Source organism: Chelmon rostratus, chromosome 19 (genome assembly GCF_017976325.1).
Source record: "Chelmon rostratus isolate fCheRos1 chromosome 19, fCheRos1.pri, whole genome shotgun sequence".
Classification (NCBI taxonomy): domain Eukaryota; kingdom Metazoa; phylum Chordata; class Actinopteri; order Chaetodontiformes; family Chaetodontidae; genus Chelmon; species Chelmon rostratus.
Genome location: NC_055676.1, coordinates 2141401 through 2169208, shown reverse-complemented (window position 1 = coordinate 2169208; position 27808 = coordinate 2141401). Strand labels below are relative to the sequence as shown.

At 40.1% G+C, this 27808-nt stretch overlaps 2 protein-coding genes across 5 annotated transcripts in view; one reads left to right on the top strand and one right to left on the bottom strand.

Annotated features, from left to right (window-relative positions):
- nek6 (NIMA-related kinase 6) overlaps positions 1-471 on the bottom strand; it is a 28279-nt gene extending 27808 nt beyond the window's left edge. Inside the window, exon 1 of the mRNA XM_041959482.1 lies at positions 366-471. The gene's annotated coding sequence lies outside the window, so the exon portion shown is untranslated. The remainder of the gene's footprint in view (positions 1-365) is intronic.
- On the top strand, positions 16-27408 carry dennd1a (DENN/MADD domain containing 1A). Of its 4 annotated transcripts, XM_041959478.1 has the most exons (23): positions 16-144; positions 4176-4240; positions 6395-6438; positions 6822-6871; positions 7123-7242; positions 8029-8098; positions 8690-8770; positions 9069-9122; positions 11173-11283; positions 12911-13011; positions 13834-13879; positions 14089-14190; positions 14310-14435; positions 14668-14769; positions 14852-14939; positions 16007-16047; positions 16176-16247; positions 16344-16400; positions 16671-16838; positions 17979-18043; positions 21645-21891; positions 22408-23456; positions 24128-27408. In XM_041959478.1, exons 1-23 carry the CDS (start codon positions 128-130, stop codon positions 24135-24137), a joined length of 2886 nt encoding a protein of 961 aa, XP_041815412.1. In that variant the 5' UTR covers positions 16-127; the 3' UTR covers positions 24138-27408. The 4 variants fall into 4 exon arrangements, with proteins under 4 accessions (XP_041815412.1, XP_041815413.1, XP_041815411.1 ...); XM_041959479.1 differs by having other exon boundaries at positions 16671-16823; positions 22408-27408; XM_041959477.1 differs by having other exon boundaries at positions 22408-27408.
- The last annotated feature ends 400 nt before the right edge of the window (positions 27409-27808 follow it).

Below are 27808 nucleotides of genomic sequence, written 5' to 3'. Positions count from 1 at the left end.
GCGTGTAGACAGACCATGGCGTTGTATAGGTCTGTGTGACAGGTTAGCATCCGAAAAACACCTCTGGACAGACGCGTCTGCGCACTGTAAACCGCTGCCGACGGCGACGGCGGGGGGAGAAATAAGGATGGGGTCCCGAATCAAGTAAGAATGTTTATCCGCTAGTTTAACTGCGGCTGTTAGCAGCCTGCTGCTGTGTTAGCTGTGTTGCAGTGACTCACTGGGGAAGATACAGTCCAGTGCAAGGCCATGACTTGTTGCGACACAGGCTAAAAACCAAACAGTGGTGGTGCCCCACTTGCTAGACCAGAAAAAACAAAGCTTTTGAAATGTGTCGTGTGGTTTGAGGTTTGCTTGTTACTCACAGGCTGATAAAACACGAAGCTTAGCGGGCACCAGTCGAGACAGAGATGACTAGCTGTTAGTTAGGAACATGTTTCTGTATGTGCAGCTAATGTAAACATGGCAACTGTGTCAGAATGTCTTCCTGAACCGGATGCTAGTTTTCAGGACAGAAACGCCGGGGTTTGACAGGAAGCCTTTTCTTTCCTGTAGCCCAATGTCACTCCTCCGACATAATTCTACTGTTGTAGGCCTATGGCGAATGTATCAGTAAGTTTTGGTAAACAAAGATTTGTAGTCCGTTGTTTTTTAAGTTTTTGTGCGGAATTATCGAATGATAATTGCTAATAATGATTGTAGGTGAGCGATCTATGCTATCACAAAAATAGTGAATGTAATACAGTAAAGATTCGTCGTGATCTCGGCTTCTTCAGCAGAGGGATGTGAAACTAAACAAGCAAATTGACAGAATCGAGTGGTTGAAGGAAGCCTATTAGTAATTTCTAACGTTACACACTGCAGACAATGACATCACATAATCAACTTGTGAGTTTGATTATGGAGTCCCTACTTTGTGTGGACAAGTTCATCATTAACGTGTGTTTCTTTAAACAGATTTTGTCGTTGATCAAACAAGCCAATGTCTTATTCTTAAGTATCAGCATGCAAATTATTTGGTTAATCTGAGATGTTTTCAGACACAATGTAGCCTTTTTATCCAGGAAGTCTCTGTTGACTGAATTTCATAAGTCAACTGGAGCACTGAACAGGGCAGCAGCGACCACAGGGGACACGGAGGTCATGGCCTTGGTGTTGTTTCTGGGAACTTCAGTACAATAGTAGTGTAAAAATACAATACTCCATACCTTTTTTGATACCACAGCAAAAACAAAAAACGTCCAACACAAAATAGGATGTTTTTTTTCCCATTCATTTTAATTAAAAAACAATACAATACAAAATCGTTGAAAATCTGATTGTAGATCTGTTGTATTTACAACTTTGGTACTATCAGTACTATCAAATATAAAATTAATGGAGATGGCTTTATTTTAAACACATAGTATTGAAAAAGTATAGATATTTTTGACAACCTTGTTCTGTAAAACAGTGGGTTTTGAAGGCTGATTCTGAAATTTTTACACAAAGTGGTTTTGAATTTGACTGTTTTGAATCCAAATTTTTTTGAAATGTGGAGAAAGCTTTGAAACAGAATAACACTAATAACTAATTGTTATACTATTATTATTATTAATATACAATGACTTCTATATTTCGAAGGTCCTCCATAACCCAAACCTAAATATTCAAGAGCTATTGTCCTCACCATATTAATTAGATAAGTAAATGAATCAATTGTGAGCTGTTTGTTTATAGCAGTATTCCTCTGAAACACTTCACTACACCTTATATCTGATAGAAGTCAGTCAGGTTTAGACACAGCAGTCTGTAGTGCAGCAGCTGAGCAGAGCTGTGGTGCTGAAAGGACAGCGGCAACCTCGCATGTACAAATGCATTTACAAAGCAAGTACAAATACCTTGAATAGCCACAATATTTGTTTTTTGTTAATCAGGGTTCCCACGCTTCCTGGAAAACAGTCACCAATTTTGAGAGAAAAGGTGAAATGTCCTGGAAAATGACTTCAGCATTCTCTTATTTTCCTTTAGCTGAACTTCTTGGCTATCTATCAGAGCTCCTCAAAATGAATAACATTATCATCAGAAAGCTTATGTTCAGGATCAAGTTAACGTTGAAATGGTTGTTTATGGAAAGAGTGCTTTGAATAGGCTGCTCTCAGTTATGTTGTGGAAACGATGTGAACACCCCCCCAAGTCACATAACATGATAACACACGCAGGTTGGATGATTATTCATTATCATTTCATTATAAATTATGAAAGTTATTATTATCCTTCAAATGTAAATATTAATCACTGCCAGCTGGTAGTTGTAGTAATAGATTTTATTGATGAGTTGCTAAAGCTGACAATCTTGCCAGCTTGTTTTGCCCACAAAGGTTTAAAGGTCCTATGTATGAGATTTTGAACATCAATATAGCAGCACACAACCATGTTCTATGTAAAGATATAGTGCAATAAAGGCCTCCTGAGCAGACAATGAAGTCATGCTTCTCTGTTTTTTGGTTTGGTAACTGGGCGGCTGCACATGCGTGGTAGTGCATGTGACCCCCTCTTTATGAAGAGAAGAAGAGAGTGGCCCAAAGAGTTCCAAAACTTTATCTACCTGTAACAACAACTGTTTCTGGTAACTAGTGCAAGTACGATAGAAATATAATAATTACATTACATGGAGTTAAGATTGGCAGAGTGATTTGATGTAAAATAATTAAGTGAGGTATCACAGCTGATGTTAAAGTGGATCAAATGATCCAGAAGCACGTGCTCTTGCTTTACCCACGGCCCTAAACTAGTTATAATTCTAATGCTATCTGCTGATAAATGCTGCAACAACAACAATGCAAAAAAACACATGATATTGGTATTATATATCAGCCATCGATGCCCTGCTCTCTAAGTATCTTCATCAGCTTTCAAAAAAGCCCTATCAATTGACCACTTCTTATGAATTGGATTTCTTGAATTTCGTTCAATTAAGACATATTTGTCTGTATAAATCTGATCTCGTCAACAACAATATGCAGATGTAAACAGGTAAACCATCATGGTTCAGATATCTTATTAAACATGTCATTCTTTGAAATATACTAAGGAGGTAGTAAGAAGTACAGCTACTAAAGAGGTCAGATGTGAAGTAAATGGCCTGTACTTAATTGGCTATTGTTACTTCATGTTGTTGGAATGGATGTTCCATCATTAAGGACTCCAAAAGCAAGTTCAGCACATATATCGAACTATGCTAAAGTAACCTTCATTATTTGCTGCTAAGTTTTTATTGATTAATTAAGTGATGCTTTGCAAGGCAGTGTTTGGCACAGTACCACTGTGATTATTATTTTCTTCATTTTTTGCTTAATGATGAGGTTCATATTGAACTGATGTGAATGAGCACCTTGTTGTTTGAAACCCTGATGCACACATGTTCCTCTTTGATGTTTTAAATATTATACTGAAAGACAAAGGGGGAGCTCAGTTAACATGTCACCAACTCGCCCAGAGGCAGTTTTATGTTAGGATGAAATTTAATAATAATAAATTTTATTTATAGCCCCCTTTTTCTGGACACTCAAGGTCACCTTACATCATAAAAACAAACACAGAGTTTAGGAAACAAATAAGAAAAGTATTAAAATACAATTTTAAAAGATTCAAGAGAAAAGAAAAAAGAGAGAAAATTAGGCAGTGGTGCGGGTCAGATGGAGTACACTAGTCTGAACAGATGAGTTTTCAGTTTGGATTTAAAATGTGGGAGTGAGTCAGTATTATGAAGGTCAGGTGGGAGAAAGTTCCAGAGCTGGGGAGCAGAGCGGCTGAATGCTGGTAACAAGGCGAGCAGGAGGGACAGTGAGACGGATGGAGGAGGAGGGTCTGAGGGTGTGGACGGGTGTGGCAATATGGAGGAGATCAGAGAGATATGGAGGGGTGAGGAGACGTATTTTGTATTTAGCTGGCATCTTTTAGGAACCTGCACCAGAGTTTCAATCAAAAGTCTAACAGCCATTCTTAATCAGTGTACAACAAACACAGCCTTGGGTTAAACTCAGGAAAAACTTCAAAATTTTACATCCAATTAATGACTAATTGAACACTACTCTGACATAGTAAGTCTTACAAGAGAGTTATTTGAAGATAAAAAGTAAAGTTTGAGGTAACATGCAAAAATTGTATTTTGAAGTTTTTATCCTCTGTTCCAGGGAGAGCCCGGAGTCCACTTTTGAGGTGTATTTGGAGGTAGCCCACGCAGGCACACGCAGCTCTGGTAAGTCTTTTACACTTATTATAAGCTGTGTGTGTGTGTGTGTAAGTGTGTGTGTGAGAGAGAGAGAGAGAGTGTGTGTGTGATGACTCTGGTTCATCATAAGGGATCATAAGTCAAAAAGGTTAGGAACAGCTGTTTTATATGTGGTTGGTTGTTTAATAAAATGTCAATGTGTCTTGTCTCTCTGAGACCTTTTTTAATCTGCAGTATGTGACTAATTTCCTGGGTACTGAGGAGAGGTTGTCTGCATTATTTCTAAGAATTTCTTCCTGTTGGAGTCTTGTGCCTCTCATCATTTCCTGTTATATTGTATGGTTAGGGTTACTGCTGTTCGTAAATGTGGAATCTTTTGGACTTGATTGCATTTTGTTTCAGTCTGCTTCGCGGAGCAGTTTCACACATTCACTTCAGACCACCGTTTTGTATTTGTACACATAATTGAAGAAATGAATGGGCTAGTATTTTAATTCATGAAAATCCTGCACAGGAGTTTGATATGTGGAGGATCACTTTTTTTGAGTCCCTAAATGTGCAATTTAATTTTATTTATTCTTGCCAAAATAAACTATTTATCTAAAAACAAGAGGATTCCTATGTAGCTTTGATGAACAGTGGTGATTTCTTGGATTTCTAAAAAACTAAAAATCCTTTCCATATTTAAAAACACTCGATGCAACACTAACACTCTCCACTGCTGGAGAGAACACGTGACCACGAACAGAGCAGACTTTTTTCCTTTCTGGTGTAATGGATTTACTCCACTGGTGGAAAATAGACAGTATTAAACAACAAAATAAAAATAATCTGCATCTGTATTGACGACAGAATTAGCTAAAATTAACATAAAGATGAATTAATCCAATCTTGCGCATCCGTAATATTTCTATGCACATTTAATCACCCCCACTTAAAAGCAGCACATACTCAGAATGCATCCTGAGAAATATGCACTACAGGGCCAGAAATATGTGCACATATGTGATGTTGAGCATATGATTATAAAACCACGGCCTCAGTCTGCTGTGATAAACAGCTCCGCTCTTCTGTCAGGGCTTTATTGTCACCAATACTGGAGTTTTGATACCGATAACAATATTTTGGAGCCAAGTGTTTTTTTGTTTTTTCATTAACATAAACAAACAACTTTGATACAAGTTATTTATTTTTTCTTATTATTGTGACCAAGATACATACCGAGTGGGACATGTTACAGTGTAAAAAGTCAACTTGTCAGTGTGCACAGGACAAACTTTGCAATGATGACAGGTTTTATACATGACCTCAAAACATGTATAGTAGTGCCCACACATGCTACCCAGTATATCTGCGCTAAGCTGATATCAGCTGATATATTGACTGATATATTGACATGCTTTTTGAATGGTCTAGCTGTAGAAGGCTTTCCACCAGACACCTGCAGGGATGTGCTTCCGTTCAGACACAAGAACATTCATGAGGTCCAGGCTCACAGTCAGTGCTCTAGGTTATTCCAAAGTGCAGTCGAGTTGAGTTCTTCCACAGCAATCCCATTGTTAATCATGGAAATCATGGAAAAGCACTGTCATATTGAAGCAGACAACGTGAAACTCTTGCCACAAAGTTGGAGGGACAGTACAATCAGTTGGAGTATGCTGTGTAGACATACACATATATCTTATTTAGATAAGATAAGATAAGATAAGATTAATCCCCAGATGGGAAAATCTGGCAGCATCAATAAAGATAGCAATAGCAAAGGCAATGGAAACAAATAAGAAGCTAACTATATATATATATATATATATATATATGTACATTTTGTACAAAACACTTTAAAAATATATTCTGCTAATGGAAAGTATCGAGAAATATGGAAAAATTGCAAAAGAAATGAAACAAAAAAAATGCACATGGTTGGTATTTATAAGTGAAGTACAGGTTTATCTTATCATCACAAACAATGCAGTCTACTGTAACCTAATCTTTATCTGCGAGTGTGCAGAAATGCCGGGATTAAACTAGTTGATTAGATCGCAAAGAAAATATTTGGATGTTGATTTTTGGACACTGTGTTGGGAGACCAGTTCAGGGAGATCATCTCAACTCAAAGTGAATGTGCTCTTTTAGGTCCGCTCCCTTCTCCACATTCATTTCATGTCTGTCCATGTCTCACAGGGCCAGAGGTGCGAAGACAGTATCCTGAAGACTACACAGACCAGGTTTGAAAGATAATATACTGTAGACCTCCTCATGGCTTTTCATTGGTTTGTTTCCAATTTTCCCCCTCTGTGGTGGTTTCTGTATTCTTGTTCTCATATGTTGTACACACTCTTAACTCTAACAGATGTGAGTACCACTGTTGTGTACTTTTTATTTATGTCAGAGATGGAAAACTTGGGCAGCCCTAGAAATACAAGCAATACCTTTTTTTGTGGTTGTTTTGTCTATGTATGCTTTCTGTCCCTCCTTCATGGATCAATTAATCATACCTTTGAACGTTTTTCACTTCAATACTATGCAACATTAATCATCTATATAGATGATAATACATGTATCTACTGTATACTTCTGTGTGCTATTGTCCTTCATCTGTGTCCTACAGGAAACTCTCCAGACTGTGCCCAAGTTCTGCTTCCCTTTCAGCATGGACAGGTACACGCAAACACGCACACACCCATCTCTCCCCCCACTGTGGTGGTACAGGCGTGGTTTGTTGACAATGTTTGTTAAATATAGTACAGTGGATCCAGGGTGACAGCAATATGAGTGAATATGACACACACTGCAGATCATCAGTGAATCTCTCTGCTAGTTCAGTATCTTTGTTTTTCACCACACTCATATGTAAGACATGTCTCTCCTCTCTCTCTCTTTCTGCTTTCTGGACCGCTCTCACCCTGCAGGCTGACAGTCAACCAGGTTGGCCAGAACTTCACATTCGTGTTGACTGATATTGAGAGCAAACAGAGATTTGGCTTCTGCCGCCTCTCCTCGGGTGCCCACACATGCTACTGCATTCTCAGGTGTGTGTGTGTGTGTGTGTGTGTGTGTGTGTGTGTGTGTGTGTGTGTGTGTGAGTGTGGGTGTGCATGTGCATGTGCATGTGTCTGTGTCTGTCTGTGTGTATGGGTGTGCGTGGCTGTCTGTGGGTGTCTATGTGTGAGTGCAGTCAGTGTTTGCCCCCAGCTTCAGCAAGTAATCGGTGAGTAGTGTAGTTGTATCCACTGATTAGGGTCTTTACAGAAGCAAAGATGGGAAATGCTGATAAAAACCTTCCAAACACTTCTATTTTAGTGCCAAATAGATAAGTTTTGGAAAAAACAAAACACTTATAGTATTAAGCCTGGCCTTTGGTTTTGACTTTATTGGTATATATTTTAAATATAAAAAATTTAACTCAATCAGACCAATTACAAACAGTCAAACAATAAACAGACAGTTTGTCACAGCCTGGCTCAAACTGATGACGAACACAAGTTGGCAGCTAAGAAAAAGAGTCATTTATTGACAGAAGAACAAATCAAACAACACGATGTGTAGTAATCAGTACGTCAGTGATGTAGAGTGTGGATGCGTGACAGTGTATGCAGAGAACAAAATAAAGCAGAAACCACATGCTGTTGCCATACCAACCAGGTTAATGAAGTTGCGTCACTGTGGTTAGAGTGAAAGCTGATTGGTGTGCCACAGTTTTGAAAATGTCAAATGAAATAATCCTTAAATTGCTCTGTTCGCTCCAAATCGGTGTAACTCACAAACAGTGTAAAGCACAGCTTTGTAAAAATGCAACAAACATTTTATTTCCTCAGCTACCTGCCCTGGTTTGAAGTTTTCTACAAGCTGCTTAATATCCTGGCAGACTACACCATTAAAGGCCAGGTAAGTCATGGACAGGTGACTCATTGGGGACATTATATCACATTGCTTGACTTCAGTCAGGAATTTGTAGACCAATTTCTACACTAAACACGTGGCTCTATGTCAGCTGTCATCAGCTTTTTGCTTTTGAGCTAAATATATAAAAAGTCTTTATTTTCAGCTTCAGTTCTGCCTCAATTTGCCAGGTTGGCTTCAGATAATAAAGAATTAGAAACTGAGGGGCAGACTGCTACATTCTGCTTAAGTTGACTCATCTGTAACAGTGATAAATGAATGTTCATTTTACAGTTTTCAAATGTATTTGCAGAAACTGCAGCAGAATGTAAATGTTCTGTTTATGGCTGAACACCTGAGAGATAAAGTGACACAGCAGTATAAACGGTCGCGCTGTTGTCTGATAGTAACATGACAGAGAGTTTTAACAGCAATACGAAGTGACCTGAACTTACTGCAGTTATTACTCCTCAGGCTGTGCAGCTTGTCTACCGACTGATTCATTTGACCTTTGAGTTCTGTTTGTGTTTTTTACATGAGATGAGTGTATTTTGAAATTGGCCACCTCGTGGATTTTGGATCTTCTGAATGTTTCAGGAAAGCCAGTGGCAAGAGCTCCTGGTGTCATTGCACACACTCCCTATCCCTGAGCCTGGAGTCCCTGTTCATCTTGGCGTGGTGAGTCTGACTTCACCACATCACATCCAACTGAGCTCAGTTTCAACTGGACACACTGCAAGCATCTGTTTTCACAAAGGAAAATAATATCACTGAAAGCTGAATCAAGTATTAACTACTGCCACTACAGGATCACCACAGTACCTGTAGATATCACCATATATGTCTCTTTCAGAGGAGTAGAGGAAAATTGAGTTGACTGCACAGTTTTTTCACAGTCTCTTTGCAGTGCTTTTTTATTCCTCTCTGCCACTCTGTGATGGATTCAGGCTATAACTGATCCTCTTTCTTTCTCCAGCATTCCTTCTTCACTGTGCCTGACACAGACGAACTCCCCAGCATACCTGAGAATGTAAGTGTTGTCAAACCTCTTAGCTCCCTTACATTTGACCAGTGGTGGAGGAAGTATTCAGGTCTTTTACTTAAATGAAAGAACTAACACCACACATATGAGTAAAGTATGAAAACATAAAAGTACTCAGAAACATGGTCCCTGTGCCTGTTTAGATAACTATTATACACAGTATTATATCATTAGACTATTATTACTCATGTAGTAATATAAGAGCAGAATGTTACTGTTTTGTAAAAGTAGTACAACATTATTAGAAATCTTTTTTTTTTTTTCAAAAGGAAAAGCAGCAAATCCTCACATTTGACAGACTAGAACCAGGAAATATTTTTACATGAAGAATGACTGAAACGACTAATTGTTCAGCTTTATTTGCATATACTGTTGGGTTGTTTGATTTATAACAAAAGAAGTAAAAGTACAAAAAAAAGACTCAAATGCAGTATCAGTCCCACAGGTACAGTACTGGAGTAAAAGTTGTTATTTACATTCCACCACTGCATTTGGCTCAGGAGAAACTCATTGTTAATACAACTGTTTTGTGTCCGGGCAGTTCAATTAGAAACTATAGATGGGTTTCCAAGCAACATAATCAGTGAGATGTGTGTGCACAGAAAACAAATCAGAGCGACTAACGGCTGAGGAGGACATCAGCAGGAGTTGTTTTTGTGCCTTAAACTGCATGAATCAGAAATTAGTGGTTAAAGTTACTGGTGGAAAATGTTCGTTATTTCAAGAAAGATACCTCCTGGTTAGCTCAGAGTACAGAATTGACGTTTAGTTGCAGCAATCTGGTCAGAGCTCTGGGTTTTCCATGGTGCAGAGTACTAGAAGGTGGTTGGTACTCGTGACACAAATCCTGACTGTTCACATCGTTACTGTGTGTTCATGGCTATTAAATGAACTGTGCAAACGTTTGCCAGGCTCTATGATCAATACTTAGCCGATCGGTTTGATGTGTGTGACTTTGTGACAGCTGATAGAGATGTAAACTGATGGCTTTGGATGGAAAATGTATTATGCTGTTATGTCGTTGTCACAATTTGTATGAGACAAAAGCATCAAACAGGTGTGCAGTCTCTTCTCTTTTCAGGATCTATGTGGCTGATAAATAATACTGACAGTTTCTTGTGAGTGAAGCTATGCCTGTAGACACGTCATATATCTACTGTGTAGTATATTTTGCAGAAACTGCAGGATTTTCATACATACAACCTAAATATCGCTTTTTAAATTTAAGATCTCCATTTATGATAAAACAACTACTGCATACATATTGAAAGGACTTGTTTGACATGCAAATATAAATATTCTGATAGTCCAATATTTCAAGATAAATTTATTCTGAAAGCTAAATCTTGCATTGTAAAACTATAGTAATGTTTTCTCAGACGAGACTCAGTCGACACAGTGTCTCAAAGCAACTGAACATATGGCTGTGTATTTGATACTTTCACTCGTTGAATGAAAAAATTCTCTGTTTGTAGACTTTGAAAGAAGTGAGTTTACCAGACCTCTGTAGCTGCTCCACATCCATCCTTTAATGACCAAAATGTAGGAGTTTGATGTTCATGTCTTCCTCCTGCAGAAGAGGTTGTATGATGAGCAGTTACAAGATTATGATTTTACCACCTGGTTTTCACAAAAAATATATGCAAGCCCATTCCTACAACAAAAATAAACAGATACATGAAAAGATTAGGTTAGACTATTGTGACTTTTTGATTTGTTGACACATTTTACTAGTCATTAGTCAAATTCAGAAAGTCAGCAGCAGTCAGTTTTGACCTAATAGATGGTAGTGATGTGATAGCAAGTCATACATTAAGCCAGCTGTGCTGTAATTATGATGTATATTTTTCTTATTATGCAGATTTACAATTGCTGCGTTGCTGTTTAGCATTTGTCAGTTGAATTAGTTAATGGATAGTTTCTGTGCAATATTATGTTTTGTGACTTGAACACAGTTTATATTATTCAAACTGAATTATGGTCTTTACCTTCACAACTAACTCTCTTGTTTTTCTCTCATTGTTTTTGACCCTTGCAGAGAAACCTAACAGAGTACTTTGTAGCAGTAGATGTCAATAACATGCTTCACCTGTATGCTAGTATGCTTTATGAACGTCGAATCCTCATCTGCTGTAGCAAACTAAGCACTGTAAGTAGAGTCCACTTCCTGTTTCTTCTCTCTTCTACAGCTCTGCCCATTTTGGTCTCTTTTAAATCTTTCAGTAATATGCAGGTCTGTTGAAATCTATTGTTTCCCCTGTGACCATTCTGAAAAGAGTTCAAAAAATGTTTTATTTAAAATGCAGTTTTGAGACAAATGTTGAAAGTTTGAGGTGTCTGGGTGTTTCACATGTTTCGCCTGACCTGAACTGTATAATATGAATGATTGTAAGTAACCCAGACTTGGAAACTGTATTATGTGAAGCTAAGTTTATAGCAATCTATCTGGATATCTGTAAACCAAAAGTAGACAGTACATCTGTTTATCTAGCTTGAGTTTTCAGTGAAGGTGAATGATTTTGGACTTCAAAGTCGCTGTACCACTACAACTTTGGTCATACAACAACTATAACGCGTCCTCCCCCATGAATGGATTTATTTACCCATCAGTTCATTTCAAGTTGACATTTTTATACATGTTTAATGGATGTCAAGATAACATAAAGTAATACAAAGCATATCCATAAATCTCTGTCCAAAATCCAAACAATCATCAGCCTTAAATCGAAGCAGCTTTTTTAGATAAATGTTTGGTTAGAAAGTGGTCTAACCTTACGTGGCCAGCTCCTTCTTCATTGTTCCATTTCCTGTTTTTGTCTCCTAACTTCTGTTTCTGCTGCTGGCTTTAGTAAATGCAAGTTAAAAGTTTCAGTCCTGATAAGCTCACACAGCCTGATATCCATAGTGTAAATAACCAAATTAGTCTCTCTTTGCTTTGAATGAAGAAATATTGTAGTAACACAGCTTTTAACGGCCACTATAATATTGTCATAAACACATAATCAAACATAAATACCAAAACATTCTGACCAGCCTCCATAACTGCTATAACAGTAAGACGACCAGCTGAGCTGAGCTCCAGAGCTGTGCAATAAGCACACTGTTTTTTGCCAGCTCTGTAAGTCCCTTATGTTGTAGAATTAGTCAGATATTTGCCTAAATGTAGGTCCAAGATGATCACAAGCTGCTAGTTGTGTTGGTCTACATAACGAAACACATTCCCACTTCTAATGTAGACAGGAAGTTAGAAGATAAAACAATAATAAAGTCAGAGCATTTCCTCTTTGCTGAAACACAGGAGGTCAATATGTACACATCATAGCAGCCTGAGATAATTTGAAGGAGTAAATTGAGTACTTGTAGGCGCCTTTTCACCAAAACACAGCTGCTAGCTTGCTGCTAACACTCACCGTCAGTGTAGCATAGCATTAGATACTCAGGTTACAGGTTGTTGTAGCGACTTCAGCCAGTTGAGGAAGAGGACAGTGTTGGCCTATCTTTGACATCCATTGAACCAATGTTAAAATGTCAATTATTGTTTTACATTACATATGTTATGCTAATTGAGCACTAACAAGGTAAAGTTGCTTTCTCTTTCTGTGGCACAAGCTGGCCTCCATAGTTTGTGTCATTATGTTTGACATAATTTGAATTAATTTAATATACTTGTAATACTCATCTATGCAATCTTATGTATCTGTATCTACAACAATAACAACCTCATATATTTTCTATATGTATTATAATGTTTTGTTTTATTCATGGTTTTTCCACAGTTAACAGCTTGTGTCCATGGGTCTGCAGCCATGTTATATCCAATGCACTGGCAACATGTTTACATTCCTGTCCTGCCTCAACATCTGTTAGACTACTGCTGGTGAGTGTGCTGGCTCCCGTCATACTCCAAACCTGTTGTGTTAAACAAAGGGTACTTTGCATACAATTGGGCATCGATGATCAAGAGGGTACACACACATAAAATCAAGTCAAGAAAGTCTTAATTGATTTCATTGATCCATATATCCTTGCAAATGCAAGTGACCCCTTTTAGGTTTTATATCCAAGTGTGACTTTTAGAGTCCATGTCTTGTCTGTGTGTTATGATGGTGATAATGGTTTTATATCCAGCTTTTCTTAACAAGGTTACTTAGTGCTACAGTGAAAACAAACTATAATAGTGGCTTTTGCCAGACAGAACCAGACCTACATTCTTCTACACTCTCACTGGTGGGGGAAACTGTGAGCTGGGTGGTGCTTGGTTTCGGCTTCGGGTTTCGAGCAGCTGGTCGCAGTCTTTCTTCTATTACAGATAAACAGGACACTACAATTTGTTTCTGAAAACATTTGAGGCGAGAAATAGGCAGTGCAGTAACAGAATCTTGATTCATATTTGATCACCACCATCTAGTTCAACCTGCCAGATCACACGTTTCTTTTGCCAGCAAATGAGTGGGGTGCTCTGGGTGCAGACAACATATTCATTTGCATACACTACCCACATGGTAACAATTCAAAGCTGGAAGTGAACTGGCGATGTTGCAGTTATGTGCCATGTGCTGTAATGTCACTTGATCTGTCAATTAAGTTTGAGATTAGGATTTAAAAGCTTGACATGCTCCGTCAAAGACTACTGTGTTTAAATTCCGTAACCCAGCTATTATCTCTTAAATGTAACCATGAAACTGACTCTTTTTTTCAGTGCCCCAATGCCCTACCTCATCGGAGTACATTCCAGCCTGCTGGAGGTAGGTGTATATAACTGACACACAAGAACCACATCATTCAAAATATAATGCAAAGAATTGCGAGTTTGTGAACTTGTGAACTTTTTTACGCTGCTTCGTCTGGTGCTGGCAGATTTTAAATTGTATACCTGTCTTACAAGCACAGTGACTGCATCTTTAGTTGACTCACTCTTTAGTGACTGTCATTGTGCTCTTTCTTTTGCTTGTAGAAAGTTCGAGGTTTGGCTCTAGATGATGTGGTGATTCTGAATGTGGACACAAACACCTTGGAAACCCCCTATGATGACCTCCAAAGCCTGCCCAATGATGTGGTGAGGAACTACTGTACACTGCACAGTGTGTTTTAGGAAAAAAAGCCCTGTTTTTGATGTGGATACAAACATTCACAGATCAAATTGTGTCCTAATGACTTTGACTCCCTGTCCTACAGGTTTCATCTTTAAAAAGTCGACTGAAGAAGGTTTCAACAACAACTGGAGACGGTGTGGCTCGAGCCTTCCTCAAGAGTCAGGCGGCTCTGTTCGGCAGCTACAGAAATGCTCTGCAGATCGAGTCGGTCAGTACATACTACACACCACAGACATGAAGGATGCAAGGAACAACAAAATATAGAGTTGACATTAATCCTTTAATGTGAGTTTAGCTAAATGGCAAAGTCACATGGATATGCTCACATCCTTGGACATCCTGAAACAAAGGCCAGGACTACTGGGCACTGAAAATAAAATGCTGAGTGTGTTAGTGTCGTACAGTACCATGACTGTTGGTCTGCTTTCCTGCATTTTCAGGGTGAGCCAATAACATTCAGTGAGGAAGTCTTTGTGAACCATCGCTCCAATGCCATGAGGCAGTTCCTCCAGAATGCCATCCAGCTGCAGCTCTTCAAACAGGTACACACACACACACACACACACACACCTTTATTTCACCCATCATCTTACACTCTAATACATTTTGTGGTTCTGCCTGCAGTTCATTGATGGCCGCTTGGACCTGTTGAACTCAGGCGAAGGTTTCAGTGACACCTTTGAGGAGGAGATCAACATGGGAGAATATGCAGGTGAGTCGGTAGTAATGTGTAAGTGTGTTTTTTCAGTCAGGTCCATTTAAAGGGGAAACGATCAAATAACAGGAAGAGTCATGATAAGTGATGCAAATTACCCATTTTTTGTTTGTTCAACTTCCTGTTTTGTCACATAACTTCTGGTTGCTATTGCTGGCTGTCCAAAGAATATCAGAACAACAGTCCTGATCGGTTCACACAGCCTAAAATACGTTTTTCAAAGTTGAGAACACATGCTGAAATGTTATTACAAAAAACAGTGTGTGTCCAGTATACACTAACATATAAACTTACACCACAGATACCAGATTAAAAAGACCATCTTTGAACAAGTGTTAAGAAGCTTACTGTGTTTTGGAGTACATGTTTCTATGGTGAATTATTTCAAGAGCTCTGATCTTAAACTTGTTAGTATGATGGTATTAAGTTATGAATATTATTTGCAATCTTCACAATTGCTAAACCAGGTGATTGTGACACTGCTTTTTGGATGAAGAAACATTGCATTAACACATGTTTTGAACAACCAAAGTAAACACAAACGGCAGCACATTCTGACCAGCCGCTGTTACTAATTTAACAATAGACAAAGATAATCAGCTGATCCCAGAGCTGTACAGCAGAACTGATCTTTTTTAGTGCCGCTCTGTCAATATCTGGATGTTTATAAGACTTCTGTTGAAAAAAATCTCTCAGTCCTTCACGCTGGATAGTTTATTATAGACCTTATCGAACTGCTCAGATATTTGAAAAAAAAACTGAAGGGGCAACGTGATCACGAGCAGCATATGTCCACCTACACAGTGCAACACATTCATACTTCCAGTGCAGAAAGTAAGACAAAATTACAGAGTCAGTGCAGTTCCTTGTCGCTGAAGCACATAAGTTCAATAGAGAGGACGCCACTGTCTCAGAGGCACACTAGTTATACACTGCACTGTTTTTACATCAGATTTCACACTGGATTTCCTAGACCTTATCAACTAGTAGCTAGTATGCCCTCTACTTGATGTTGTTGACCTTTCATTGTTGTGACTTCTCCACCACTCACCCTCACCCCCCAGGCAGTGACAAGACCTACCACCAGTGGCTGTTCACTGTGAAGGTGAGGTAGTCTCAATGCTGTTACCTTAAAGAATACGTTGAATACCTTCTTGGTATTTGTGTCATTTGCTGTTTCCCTTTTGACACCATGGCACAGTGCTAACACATTTTGTGTAAATGTTCTGACAGAAAGGCGGCGGGGCTATCTTCAACACCGTGAAGACCAAGGCAAACCCAGCCATGAAGACCGTTTACAAGTTTGTAAGCAAGTTTCTGCCTTGTGTTGGCTTCAGAAGCTGGAAAATGAACTATTAGTTAGATATCAATGATCTGGCTTTGTTGCTGTTTGTTTGACAGGCTAAGGACCATGCAAAAATGCGTATCAAGGAAGTCAAGAGCCGGCTGAAGCAGAAGGTAGCTCTACACTGGTGACAAACAATTCTGGATGTTTTTTTCTTTTTACACTGTCTGTCTGTAACTTTGTGAGTTTAAATCTCAAAGGTGGTGACAATTCTTGGTCTCTCCCTCACAAAAAATACCTTAAACACTACCTTGACTTACCTTAACTGAACCCCACTACCCCAGCCACGGCGTGCAGCCTCCCTCCCCCTCCCTTTCCCCTTGCATTACCATCAGTCCTTTCGCCCATGTCAACCTCCACCTACCTGTGCCCCCCCTCTGCAGGAGCAGGCAGAAAATGGCTTCTCTACAGCAGGGTCAGCGGTTATCGATGAGGACAACAGAGTGGGCTTTACCTCTTTCACTGGTGCGGTCAGGAGGGAGGGGCCTCTGCGAACCTTGGAAGACCACAGGCCAATCACTGTGCACTTTGGACAGGTGGGCAGGAATGAGGTGGGTGAGGAAAGACACCAAGACATCAAGAGATGATATGAATTCGTCAGAAATTTCTCCATACTATTTATAATGATTTGTTGCGATGACAGTTCCCTACTACAGTTGGGACTACAGCTTGAGTCCTGTTTGTTATCATATATTTCTTTACATTGTGGCAAATTGACACCATTAAATGTATGCTGAATTATCTTCAAAAGGTGATGGTTTTTAGTTGTCAGTTATTCTGGAGTTTTTCTTTGATTTTTGAAGTGTAAGTCACACTGAATCTAAAACCATCATGCATTACATCAGTGTCGTCAGATATGAATGAGGTACGACTCTATGACTTGTGGCAGTCTGAGTGCAGACTGCTGCTGTTTAAACTGCTGACCAGGTTAATAAGCAGGCCCAAGTGTTGTTACTAACTTGCAGTTGTTTTCAGAACACCAGCATCCCTCCACCTCACGCCCCTCCCTCCATAGTCTCGCGTAGCCAGACCTATCGCCAGACCCCAGCTGTGTGGAGATATCATTCTGCCGTAGGGAAAGAAACACTCTGCCTTGTTGGTAGTTCTTTAAACCAATGACTCTCTAAGTGACTGTTTTTAGTGGAACATTTGGGATATGGGAAGGCGGTCCCTGGATTTACAATGGCTAAATCCCTGTAAAATAAAAGGTAACAGGTGTTAGCTTGTTTATGTTTGGACTGTTAGCAATCAGGTTAGAGTTAAAGTAACTCTTTCAGCATGTATGTTGCTAGATCAGAGGTTGTAGTTGTTGTGGTTTCTCATAGCAGTCGGGATTGTGGTAACACACACACACATAGCAGGAGAGAGGAGAATGCTGCCAGAGATAAGTGGCCGATGGCAGGCTTATACCAACAGTCTACATCTGGTGAGTCAGATGAGTCAATGATAGCAAACTAACATTCTTCACATCAGATCCGAAAAGGTTTGAGTGAGGAAAGGGGCTTGGATGGGCTTTGAAGAGTTCACTATGATCGGGTGATTCTGTGCCATCCTAGACAAAAAAAAAAAAAAAGGGTTTTGAAGCAGTGTCTGCTGTCATGGCTACAACTTCATGTTCTCTCAGAATGGGCTTATTGGTCCTTCATGTGGACTACGAGGTGGTAATTTTAGTTCTCTATTACTTTCCACAGGGACGGCCACCAATGCTGTTGAAGAGACCGAGCAGCAATGTGAGTCTGGAAAGCAGCGTTGACCAGTAAGACTATCTCCATTATATACAGTATATCCCACTGTCCAGCAACTAAGAAAGTACATTTACATATTTAGATAGCCAGTGCATTTTAAGGCAGAGGCAATAAAACTGCTGATGGTAGAGCAAGAAAATTGTGAGTAATTTAGGAGTGAGTGTAATCTAGCTTCATATTTCAATCCAGAATTCCTGTTCTTACTTAATTATTCAAGTCCCCTGACTTGCAATGTAAATCCCCTGTTAATGTGACGATAGATGGACATTGTTCACATTGTCCATCTATCGTCACATTAACAAGTCAGGGGACTTGAATAATTAAGTAAGAACAGCTCAAATTTAATGGAGACATTTAATGAGCATTATTAAATGTGTTGCAGCTCTGCACTGATATAGTGGGGCAGTCAAGATCAGACACCCAGGTTCCCAAAGACAGTCACACAGATTTCAGAGTTTTTGATTTTACCTCAGGAATTCAACAGACTTTGTTCATTGGCTCGTTTTATTTGTCCAGTTGTGGTCTAATTTCCTTTTCAGCTAACTGAACAATTTCTTTACAATACTGTTCAAAAGTTTGGAATCGCCTGCTAAAAAAGCTTGATTCAAAACAGTCAATATGCTGAGAGGACTGCTCTTTACAAATAGATATTTTGAATGAAAGTAATGTTTGGTCATGGAGAATAAAATACTCAAACTGAAAGGGCAGAAAGAGACAAAGCTGAGACAAAGCTTAATTGAAATTGGAAACTTAGCATCAAAGTCAGTGCACAATAATGCCTTTAACAAGCTGGAACTAACAGGCGTGTTGCTTTAGCAAAGATATTCTTTAAACTTCATAATAGAAATAGAAGGTTAGTCTAGGTTTAGCACTGTTGAAATTGGATCACTGTCAGGCCGATACTGGAAAAGAGGACTCAGGCGCAGAGTACACAGCAACAGAGTTTATTAAATCACAACTCGCCAAAGACTCCTCGACAGGCGTGAAAACAATAGCTGTGAAATTACTCTTAGCAAATATTATGAGGACCTGACTGTGGTCTAGGGAAACCAAACGAATAACTAGAATAACGTAAATCGCTCAAAGAGGAGGAATATAGGCTATGAAACTTAAGAAACAATAACCGCTCCAAAGGGAGAAAACAAAACAAGGCTATCAAAATTATTCAACGCAGGGATTAGACCACTACAAACCAAAATACGCTCCGCTAAGAAGACGGAGGATAATCACAATATCTCTGAGAGGTTAGAACATAAAGCGCTCGCTAGGAGGGAAGGGAAGGAAAAGGCAAAGACGAATATACAGGCTATGATAAGACAACAAAAAACGCTCACACTGAGGATAAGGAAATTTCTAGTAAACAAACAAAAGGACTATGAAACGAGAACAACGAAAACACTCTTAAGGAGAACTTTGGAATAACGAGGAATTAACAAAGGAACAGAAAGCTCTGACTAGACTATGAAACTTTATCAACATAAAACGCTCACGAGGAGGAACAATGGCTTACACGAAGGGATGATCTGTGGCTGTGGTTCAAGAGTAGGCACGGGTGATACGACCTAAGGACAAACACACACTGGCACGAGACAAGGGAGACGCAGACCATTTAAACACATGGAGGGTAATAGGTAACAGGTGGAGACAATGGGTAATCAGGCTGACGCACCGGTGACACATGAGGGAGGGCAAGTGCTCTGAAACGAGAGGAGAATTAGATTCAAAAAATAGAACAGGGGATGACAAGACAAAAACCCAAGACGAGACAAACCTCACCGCGGTGTGACAATCACAGAATATCAGATAAACATGCTATTTACTGTCAAATCATAGTTTAAACCTATTCAATCTAACTAGTGAGTAGACTGCAGAGGACCGAAAAATGAATGTGTTCTCCCAATATTTAGAGCCCAATTACACCGTTGTGGCCTGGAAAAGAAATTAAAAATCAAATGGTTACAGCAATATTCTCCTGTGACAACAATACTGTGGGGACATCAACTAAATGGACGTTTCATACTGTTCTTATTCATGTTACAATAGCCATTATTGAAGAAAATATCAATATAACAGGTGATGCCAAACATTTGAATGTTAATGTAGCTAATCTTAGTATAGTAACATAATAAGCCTAATACACTATGGAAATAAAAAATAAAAACCGGTACTCTTAAGATAACTAACTCAACCTTCCTTTTCTTACTTTTCCTCTTCTTTCCTGTTCCTTTTTAATGGATTAAATGAACATATCTGTAATGAGCTGTGAATGTCCTGTTGTCTTCCTTCTCCACCTCGTAGCTCTATCCGTCCTACTCGTCACTACACAGTCTTTCTCTCTGAGGATTCGTCCGGAGACGAGCTCCAGTATGACGATCCCTCCATCTCTGGGTTTCCTGACAGCTTTCTCTTCTCCGTCCCTTTTGAGTGGTCGCCTCTGTATGCATCTCTCTGATTGGCTTTGCACTATTTACTAATTGATAAGCCTTTCTTAACTCATCTCTTTTCTTTCAAATCAAATGTGTGTATGTGTGTACATGTGTTCTAAGCTTCACAAAGAGGACTTTACAGTCATTGTATAGGAAAATCCTCTCATAGGATACAATTAATTAATTACGTTGCATTGTTTCCTGAATTTCCTGATTTATCAGGATACTCACGTGATTGGATTAGCCAAAAAAGGACATTCCCATCAGGTTATTTAACTGTAAATAGTTTCCTTATTAAACAGTTTGCTTTATCATGTTTATGTATCACTGTCAGATGTAAAACTAATGTTATCCTGATTGTCCACCCCTGCTGAACAGACTTCAAGAACAATGCCTGCATCTTATTAGCCAATTATCAACACACAACTGACTTAAAGTACAATGTCAAGTGTTCTCCTCTAGCTGTTCGAGCTGTAGAGTTTCAGTGTATCTCTATGGTTCACCCTTGACTTGGGCATTGAAAGGCATAGTTTCCTGTGGAAATCCTTCAGCACTACAGTACTGTAAATAGTGTTTTCATTTCAGAGAGAGTCTGTCTCTGTGGCCTCTCTTAGTGAAAGCAATTAGTGGGCAATACAGTAATATTAAACACTGAGCTCTGAAGCCATCGGCTCCATTACTTTCAATTTCTGAGCTAGAAAGTTAGCTTGCATTGTTTTTGTTTTTGTTTTTGTACTCACTTTTTATAACTTATCAAACAGAGAAGTATCTCAACAGGGTATAATAAAACCTTTTTTAGTGTTTAGTCACTTTTAAAAAACCCAAATCCGATAATGAAATGAAAAACTTTGCTTCTGTGTACAGAGCCCTCTGGTTCCTACTTAAGATGCAAGTGAGTTATTTGACTCAAAATGGACTGCAGTGTCCATGGTCATCATAAAGAAATTATGGATGGAAAAATGTAGACTGTTGCCAGCCTTATCCTTTAACTAATGAATACAGTAAAGTCAGAGAGAGTGTGTGGAAAGACACATCAGGCTAATCATAGAATAGGAAGAATAAAATTTATGTCCATCTTTATTTTCATTAATGGTCAGTGGGTCTGGGTTGGGTACAGTGTTTTAACCCATGGTGACCTCGAGTGTGTGAGAGAAATAAAAGACTAAGTCAAATGCTGTCTCTGCAGGCCACAGCCGTACCGCTCCTTGAAGGAGGTGGAGTTGATAGAAGGGGACGATCCAGGTTTTGGGGCCGAAAGCCACACTGCCCCTCCCAGCCCAGTTAATGAGAAGTTCTCCAATGTCAACCTGCTGGGCGATATCTTTGGCTGCCAGGACGAGCCTGACAGCCAACCTATGACGTTGGCTAAAAGTCTTGAGGATCTGAGGACTCCCAAAGATTCTGAGGAGCTACAAGCGAAGTTCACCTACCAGGTCAGAGATCCTACTGCTCAGCTGCCAAAAGCTGTGCAATACTGTCTTAATAGTGTTGTTTCCAAAAAAGACAAAATTTGATTCTGATCCCATATGTGGTCCAGAGATTCAGATTTAGTGAAACCACTTTGTTTTGGACCAGAGCAAAATACCTTGTCAGCAAATGCCCAGATGGCCATAATCCACCTCAGAAGATGATTCATAAGGATTTTGGGTGACCACCTAAAACTTCATCTTGCGCAACCATCATGTGAAATCTTTCCTTGAACAAAAAAAGTAGTTGTATTGCACAAGCTCTTGAGATCTTTACAAATCCTGACTCACTGTCCATATTTTCCCAGTAACACTGGAAAAGAACATTTGGCCCCTGGAAAGTAGAAAAAACACGTTTAACCATACCAGTTGCATGTATTTGTTTTCAGTAATGTGGACTGTATGCAAATATTATTTACTGCGTTGATTGTGAAAAACCACTGCATGGTCCCCTAAAGTCTGAATTATTTCTTGTGTTTGCAGCGGATGGACTTGAGTGCCAGTGAACACTCTCGAACGCTTCCAGGCCTCAAGCTCTCCAACCCTTACAATAAACTGTGGAGTATAGGGCAGGATGAAACAGCCTTGGTCATTGGCGTGCCTCCTGTCTGTGATAGACCTCCATCTGTCCAACTTCCTGTGCAGACAGAAACCCACTCTCCGAGCCGAGAAAGCTCCGGCCTGGGCCCGGACCCATTGGACCTTTCCACCCCTGGCAACATCACCATTCCACGCCCCCATGGAAGGAAGACGCCTGAGCTTGGTAGTGTCTTAGCACCTCCCGTGGCTCAGTCGCGCTCTAAACCAGCAGGAGCTGGTGAAGGAGGGACTACATCAGGGGGACAAGAGTTTAGGCAAGCCCTGAGCATGACCACAGATGGAGACCTGCTGAAGTCCAGTAAGGCCGCTGGGGACAGTATAGATCTGATAAGCCTTCTAGACCCCCTTAACAGCTCAGCAACAACCAGTTCCACTTCACTGAGTGACGGGGTAGATATTGGTGGATCGTCATTTACCTGCAAACCAACACTACCACCCAGGTCTTACCCACAGGGCTTGCCCCCCTTCCCACTGCATCCTCACATATCACTCAACCCTTTTGCCCAGTCTCTGCCGCACACCTCCCCTCAAATGCATTACTCACCGACTGTAAGTGGAAATCCCTTCAGTGCAGTCTACGGGCCTCCAGCAGGCTCCTACTTACACATTCCACCCCAGCCACAGTCCTTTTCTACACTACCGGGGATCTACAGACAACATTCACCAGGCAGTTCAACTCTGCCGCCCAGCTATGGACTGCTCCAGTCAGCCTTCCCCTCCTCAGTCACATCCCTGCCTCACTCGTCTGCCAGCAATCACGCTCTTTCTAGCCTGACGGACTCATCTGTTCCCTGTACAGCCATGAACACACTGGCAAAGCCACTTCGTGCTGAGGGAGACAGCAAGATGACTCAGGATCCTTTTGGGGATCTGCTGACAATGGCCAAGCCAGCTACACCCCAAAAAAAGAAGGTGGAGGACCTTCGGAGGAGGTGGGAAACATTCGACTAAAACCTGTGAATATGTACTGAGGTGCCCCTCTTTGTCAGTACCCACACTTCCCTCACTGCTGTATGAGGACCTTCTGTTGCAGTACTACTCTACTCTGCTTATGCAACTCACAGTCGTAGTAGAATAAAAGCTGAACTGTTCCAGCTATTCTTAAAGACATTCTAAGGAATGCAGGTTGAGTCTGTAAGAATCGTCCTAATTGTCTGATTCTGTTTTGTATGTGTTTTAAAACCATGCTGAGGAATGAAAACAAGAGTTGATCACAACATGTGGGCTATGCCAGTTTTTTAACCTTAGGTTATGTCACAGCGTATGTGCTTAAATCAGTCAGAACATACTGGATACAAATTAGTGATTGCCACAGACAATAAATATAAGACTTGTAGGCATTGTTAGCTAGCAAGCTAAGATTAGTTAGGGAACGTTAGGCTTACATTATTCCCCCTGCAAGCTTAACATTAAACATCAGTGGTGGTTTTTAGACAGCAGACGGTTGCCCTCCGTCACCTTCATCGTTCCAGTGTCAAGACAGCAACTGAAATAGGCACCAGCAGCAAGGAGACAGAGGGTGCAGCAGCTGAACATGTCTGCTTATTTGCCACTGCAGTCTGAGATGATGCTAGCTGAATGTTCTTTCTGCTTGCTACTGTAGCTCACCATGAGACCACGGCAACCGTAGAAACCACACAGAAGAAAGCAATGCAGGAGCATCTGATGTCCCTGAGTCTCTTCAACATCAGTAAACAGATGGTCAGAACACACAGCTCAGTTTGCTATGATAATAATCCTTATCATAATCATATTGTTAACCATTTCTTCTTCAAATTACAACCTGGTCTTTTTCACTAATCAATGAGATAAGAGTAGGCGGATAGCAGCAACCTGTAGCATAGGATGCAAGTTGTAAATGCTTTCAGATGCAGCCAGCAGTTGCCACGGCAGCAGTCCAACCTGCTTCCGCCCTTTTGAAATACATGTGTCCAATGTCCAGGCAGCAGACAGAGTGGTGACTGCTTACTATCTGAAAGCACCTCAACTCACAATACTCAAGACTCTGCTGTAATCATTAAGAGTTTCACTAGATCATGGACCCCACTTTCAGTTCTGGGCCACAGTCATTGAGTGTATTTGCGTTCTATGATTACCCCTCTATATAGCTGTTTTTATTTTACTTGGGGGGTCTGTCTGTCTGTCCAGTGCAGGACTCAAATTGTGTAACCATGCAAAAGGGATTCATAGTCAAACATAGTTTTTTTTATCATTTTCAATCATTTTTTTTATTGTCAGTTTTACAGGTTCACATGTGATTCAGTCAGGGTCCGGAACGATTGGCGATAACGCTTGTTTTTGTTTTTCTATCAGTAAATTAACGTCACATCTCTTGTGATTGGGCCAGCAGGAAACCGAGGCAGACGAGGCTGACTCAGACAGATTCTTACAACTACATTTGCACTAGTTGTTGTTTACCAGAGAAAAGGAAACACATTCTGTATCTGCGAATATGGAGCTGATGGCAAATCATCTGGTGTAACATTAATGTGTGAACTCTGCAGCAACAACACACGACACTCTCTGCAGCAGTTGCCAGTGATGTCAGTGAAATCAGCCACATTAAAACTCCAGCTACGTTGTATATTCAACATTTACCTTACTACCTTACTGATCAACAGAAAATTTCAAATAGAAAAATAATGACTCGGCCCTAATAAGCCTCATCATTGTTGAATATTCACTTTCACAGACTCCTAAAAATCATGGAAAATCCATAATGTTACCTCTTGTGGTCCGGTCAGTGTGCTGCTGTCCGCTCCAGCAAATGTCCAGGCTGGAAGCCGAGCGGTTTGATGGTGGGTCCACAGGTAGAGAGGATGGAGTTGGAGAATAACCCCGTTCTGTACATCGGGTGAATTATGTTACTGATTTTTTGGCTCGTTGACAAGCTAATCCGTAGTAGGAAGTACTGGGCCTCTTCCAATGGTGATTAACGTTAGATGTGCATATTTTCAAAATTCACTGATGCTCTGCAGGATGGATGTGGCCCGCGAGCCAGCAGTTAACAATCACTGAGTTATGGGCTGGGTCCAGATCAACTTGTTCAGTCTGGGTGTGGATTAAGGTCCGGACCCTGAGATGGTCTTGTTCTAGACTGTAACTGCTCTTGTGTGTCGTGCATATGGAGTACAGCTGTGCATATGCATCAGAGATAATGTATCTTTACAGTACTGCTACAGAAGTTTCTGATCCAGTTACCTGTTCCCTCCCCACTACCACTACTTCTGCTTTGACCAGTACAAGTAGGACCGTGTGTCTGGTGAACAAAATCGTCTGAATATGGATATTTTGATATGTTATTTCACTTTCCCGCCATTCGACCCAGGATATCACACAAAGCAGGCCTTGCTCCAAGACGTTCAGGTGCCAACAGTTCGTAGACCGTTGCCACTCCCGAACAAATTGTTAACGCAATTCTTTGCAAAGCAGCCTCTTGTGTCATTGGTCTAAACATGCCACCACATTAGCATAGTGCTAAGTATAGATCAGTATAGATTTGTGACTTTGAAAACAGCACACAGTATTCCCCGAAAGAGGCTAATTTACACACTCACAACAGCATATGTCTAAATGATGTCAACTTCTACGATTAGCTTGTATTATTACCAGTAGCTAGTCTGCTATAGTTGATGAACATCCTAATGGTATTATGGTACTGTAGCTGCAAAGTGTGGTGCATCTCAATCACCTATAGTTCACCTATTGATGTTTTTGGTAGCTTCATGCACAGTGTTTTTTCTTTGTTTGTTTCGTTTTTTTTGCCTTCATGGTGAATCCGCCTTTGGTTTCTCTCACTGACCTGTGAACATCTGTTGCCTCCTACTGTTTTTTAAAAAGAATTTTTAAGAAAACCTGCAAGCCTAAAATAGATTGTAATGTCCCTAAACTGATTTTAAACATTTGTGTCTAATTAAATATACAGGGACTTTGAAACACTATTGTATATCTGTTGTTTTAAAGGGTCCTTTCGCCAATTCTGCTGCTGATATATGCACTCTTCCTGTTGTTTTTTGTATTACTTTGTGTTTGATGACAGTAATAGGCTAATGAATTACAGGCTGCTTACACATTGTGATGTCAAGTGTGCAGAGAGAGCAGAAATCGTGGTTCTCACAATTTTGCCACCAGTTTCTACAGCTGTGGTGACTTTCCACCAGCAGGAACTGTGTGGCTGTCTCGCCTCGTCATCCTCTCTGTGTTCCAGGCCATCTTGGAGCGTTTGTGGTGAATGCCAAAAAGTCCTAATCGCTTCAAAGTGCTGTACAGCTCTAGTTGCTGTTGTGTGTGTGTGTGTACAGATGACACTATATTTGTTCTAAGACTGATTAAAGAGTGGTGACTAGTCTCCTACTGCACTTGCTTAAAATACAGCTATTTCATCATCACGTCACCTTCACTTGATTAAAACTGCCACGCCTGACCCTCTATTGTGTATCATTACTCTTTCACAGTGCACTGTGTAGAAGTTGTGTAGGAGAAAACTTCAAATGATTTTCACAAGATTCCCAGTTCATTTCATCATCAATAAAATTAGACACACTGCCAACACCTCTCCAGGAGTCAGAGGACCAATTTCAATTTCATCATCGTCCAAGGTGATTAGCCTAGCTTAGCATGACAACTGAAAGCTGCAGGAATCAGTGTATTAATACACCTTCCAGTATTTCCTGATCAAACCAAGTGACTTTTCAAGGCAAGCAATGCCATGAACGGATGTCCTTCATTTCCGAATCACTTTTTTTGAGGAAAGACATGCTCATTACTGCAGGTACTTGTAGCTTTTGCCTGGTCCTGCATAATGCATGATGGGACTGACTCCAACCCCTGCGCCACTGAGCAGCATTAGATGTGTAGCTTCAATCAGAGGGTATGACGCTTCACAAGCCGTTTCATTTTATTGCATGTTTTCAATACATTATGAATAAAATGTCTTGATTTTGTACATCAAAATAAAGAAAACAAAGAAAACAGTGACAACTGTGCAACCAAATCCTAAATTCTTCTAGATGACTAGATTACTTTTGTTTTTTAAAAAAACAAAGAACTAATACTGTACATCACATTTTTCAAAGTTATGGTGTGTTACAGGATATGTCGTGTGGTTTCCTCTCAAATTTATACTTGCAGAGGGTGAGGGGAGGTCTTTTTATTCCTTTATTTTGTTGCAGTAGTTCAACTTTGCATCCTAAAAATCTCGTCTTCATGCTCTTCGTACTGAGACCTTCAGATCTACAGATCGTAAACAAATGTGAAGTTGCTACTGAAGAGGCCGAGACAAACA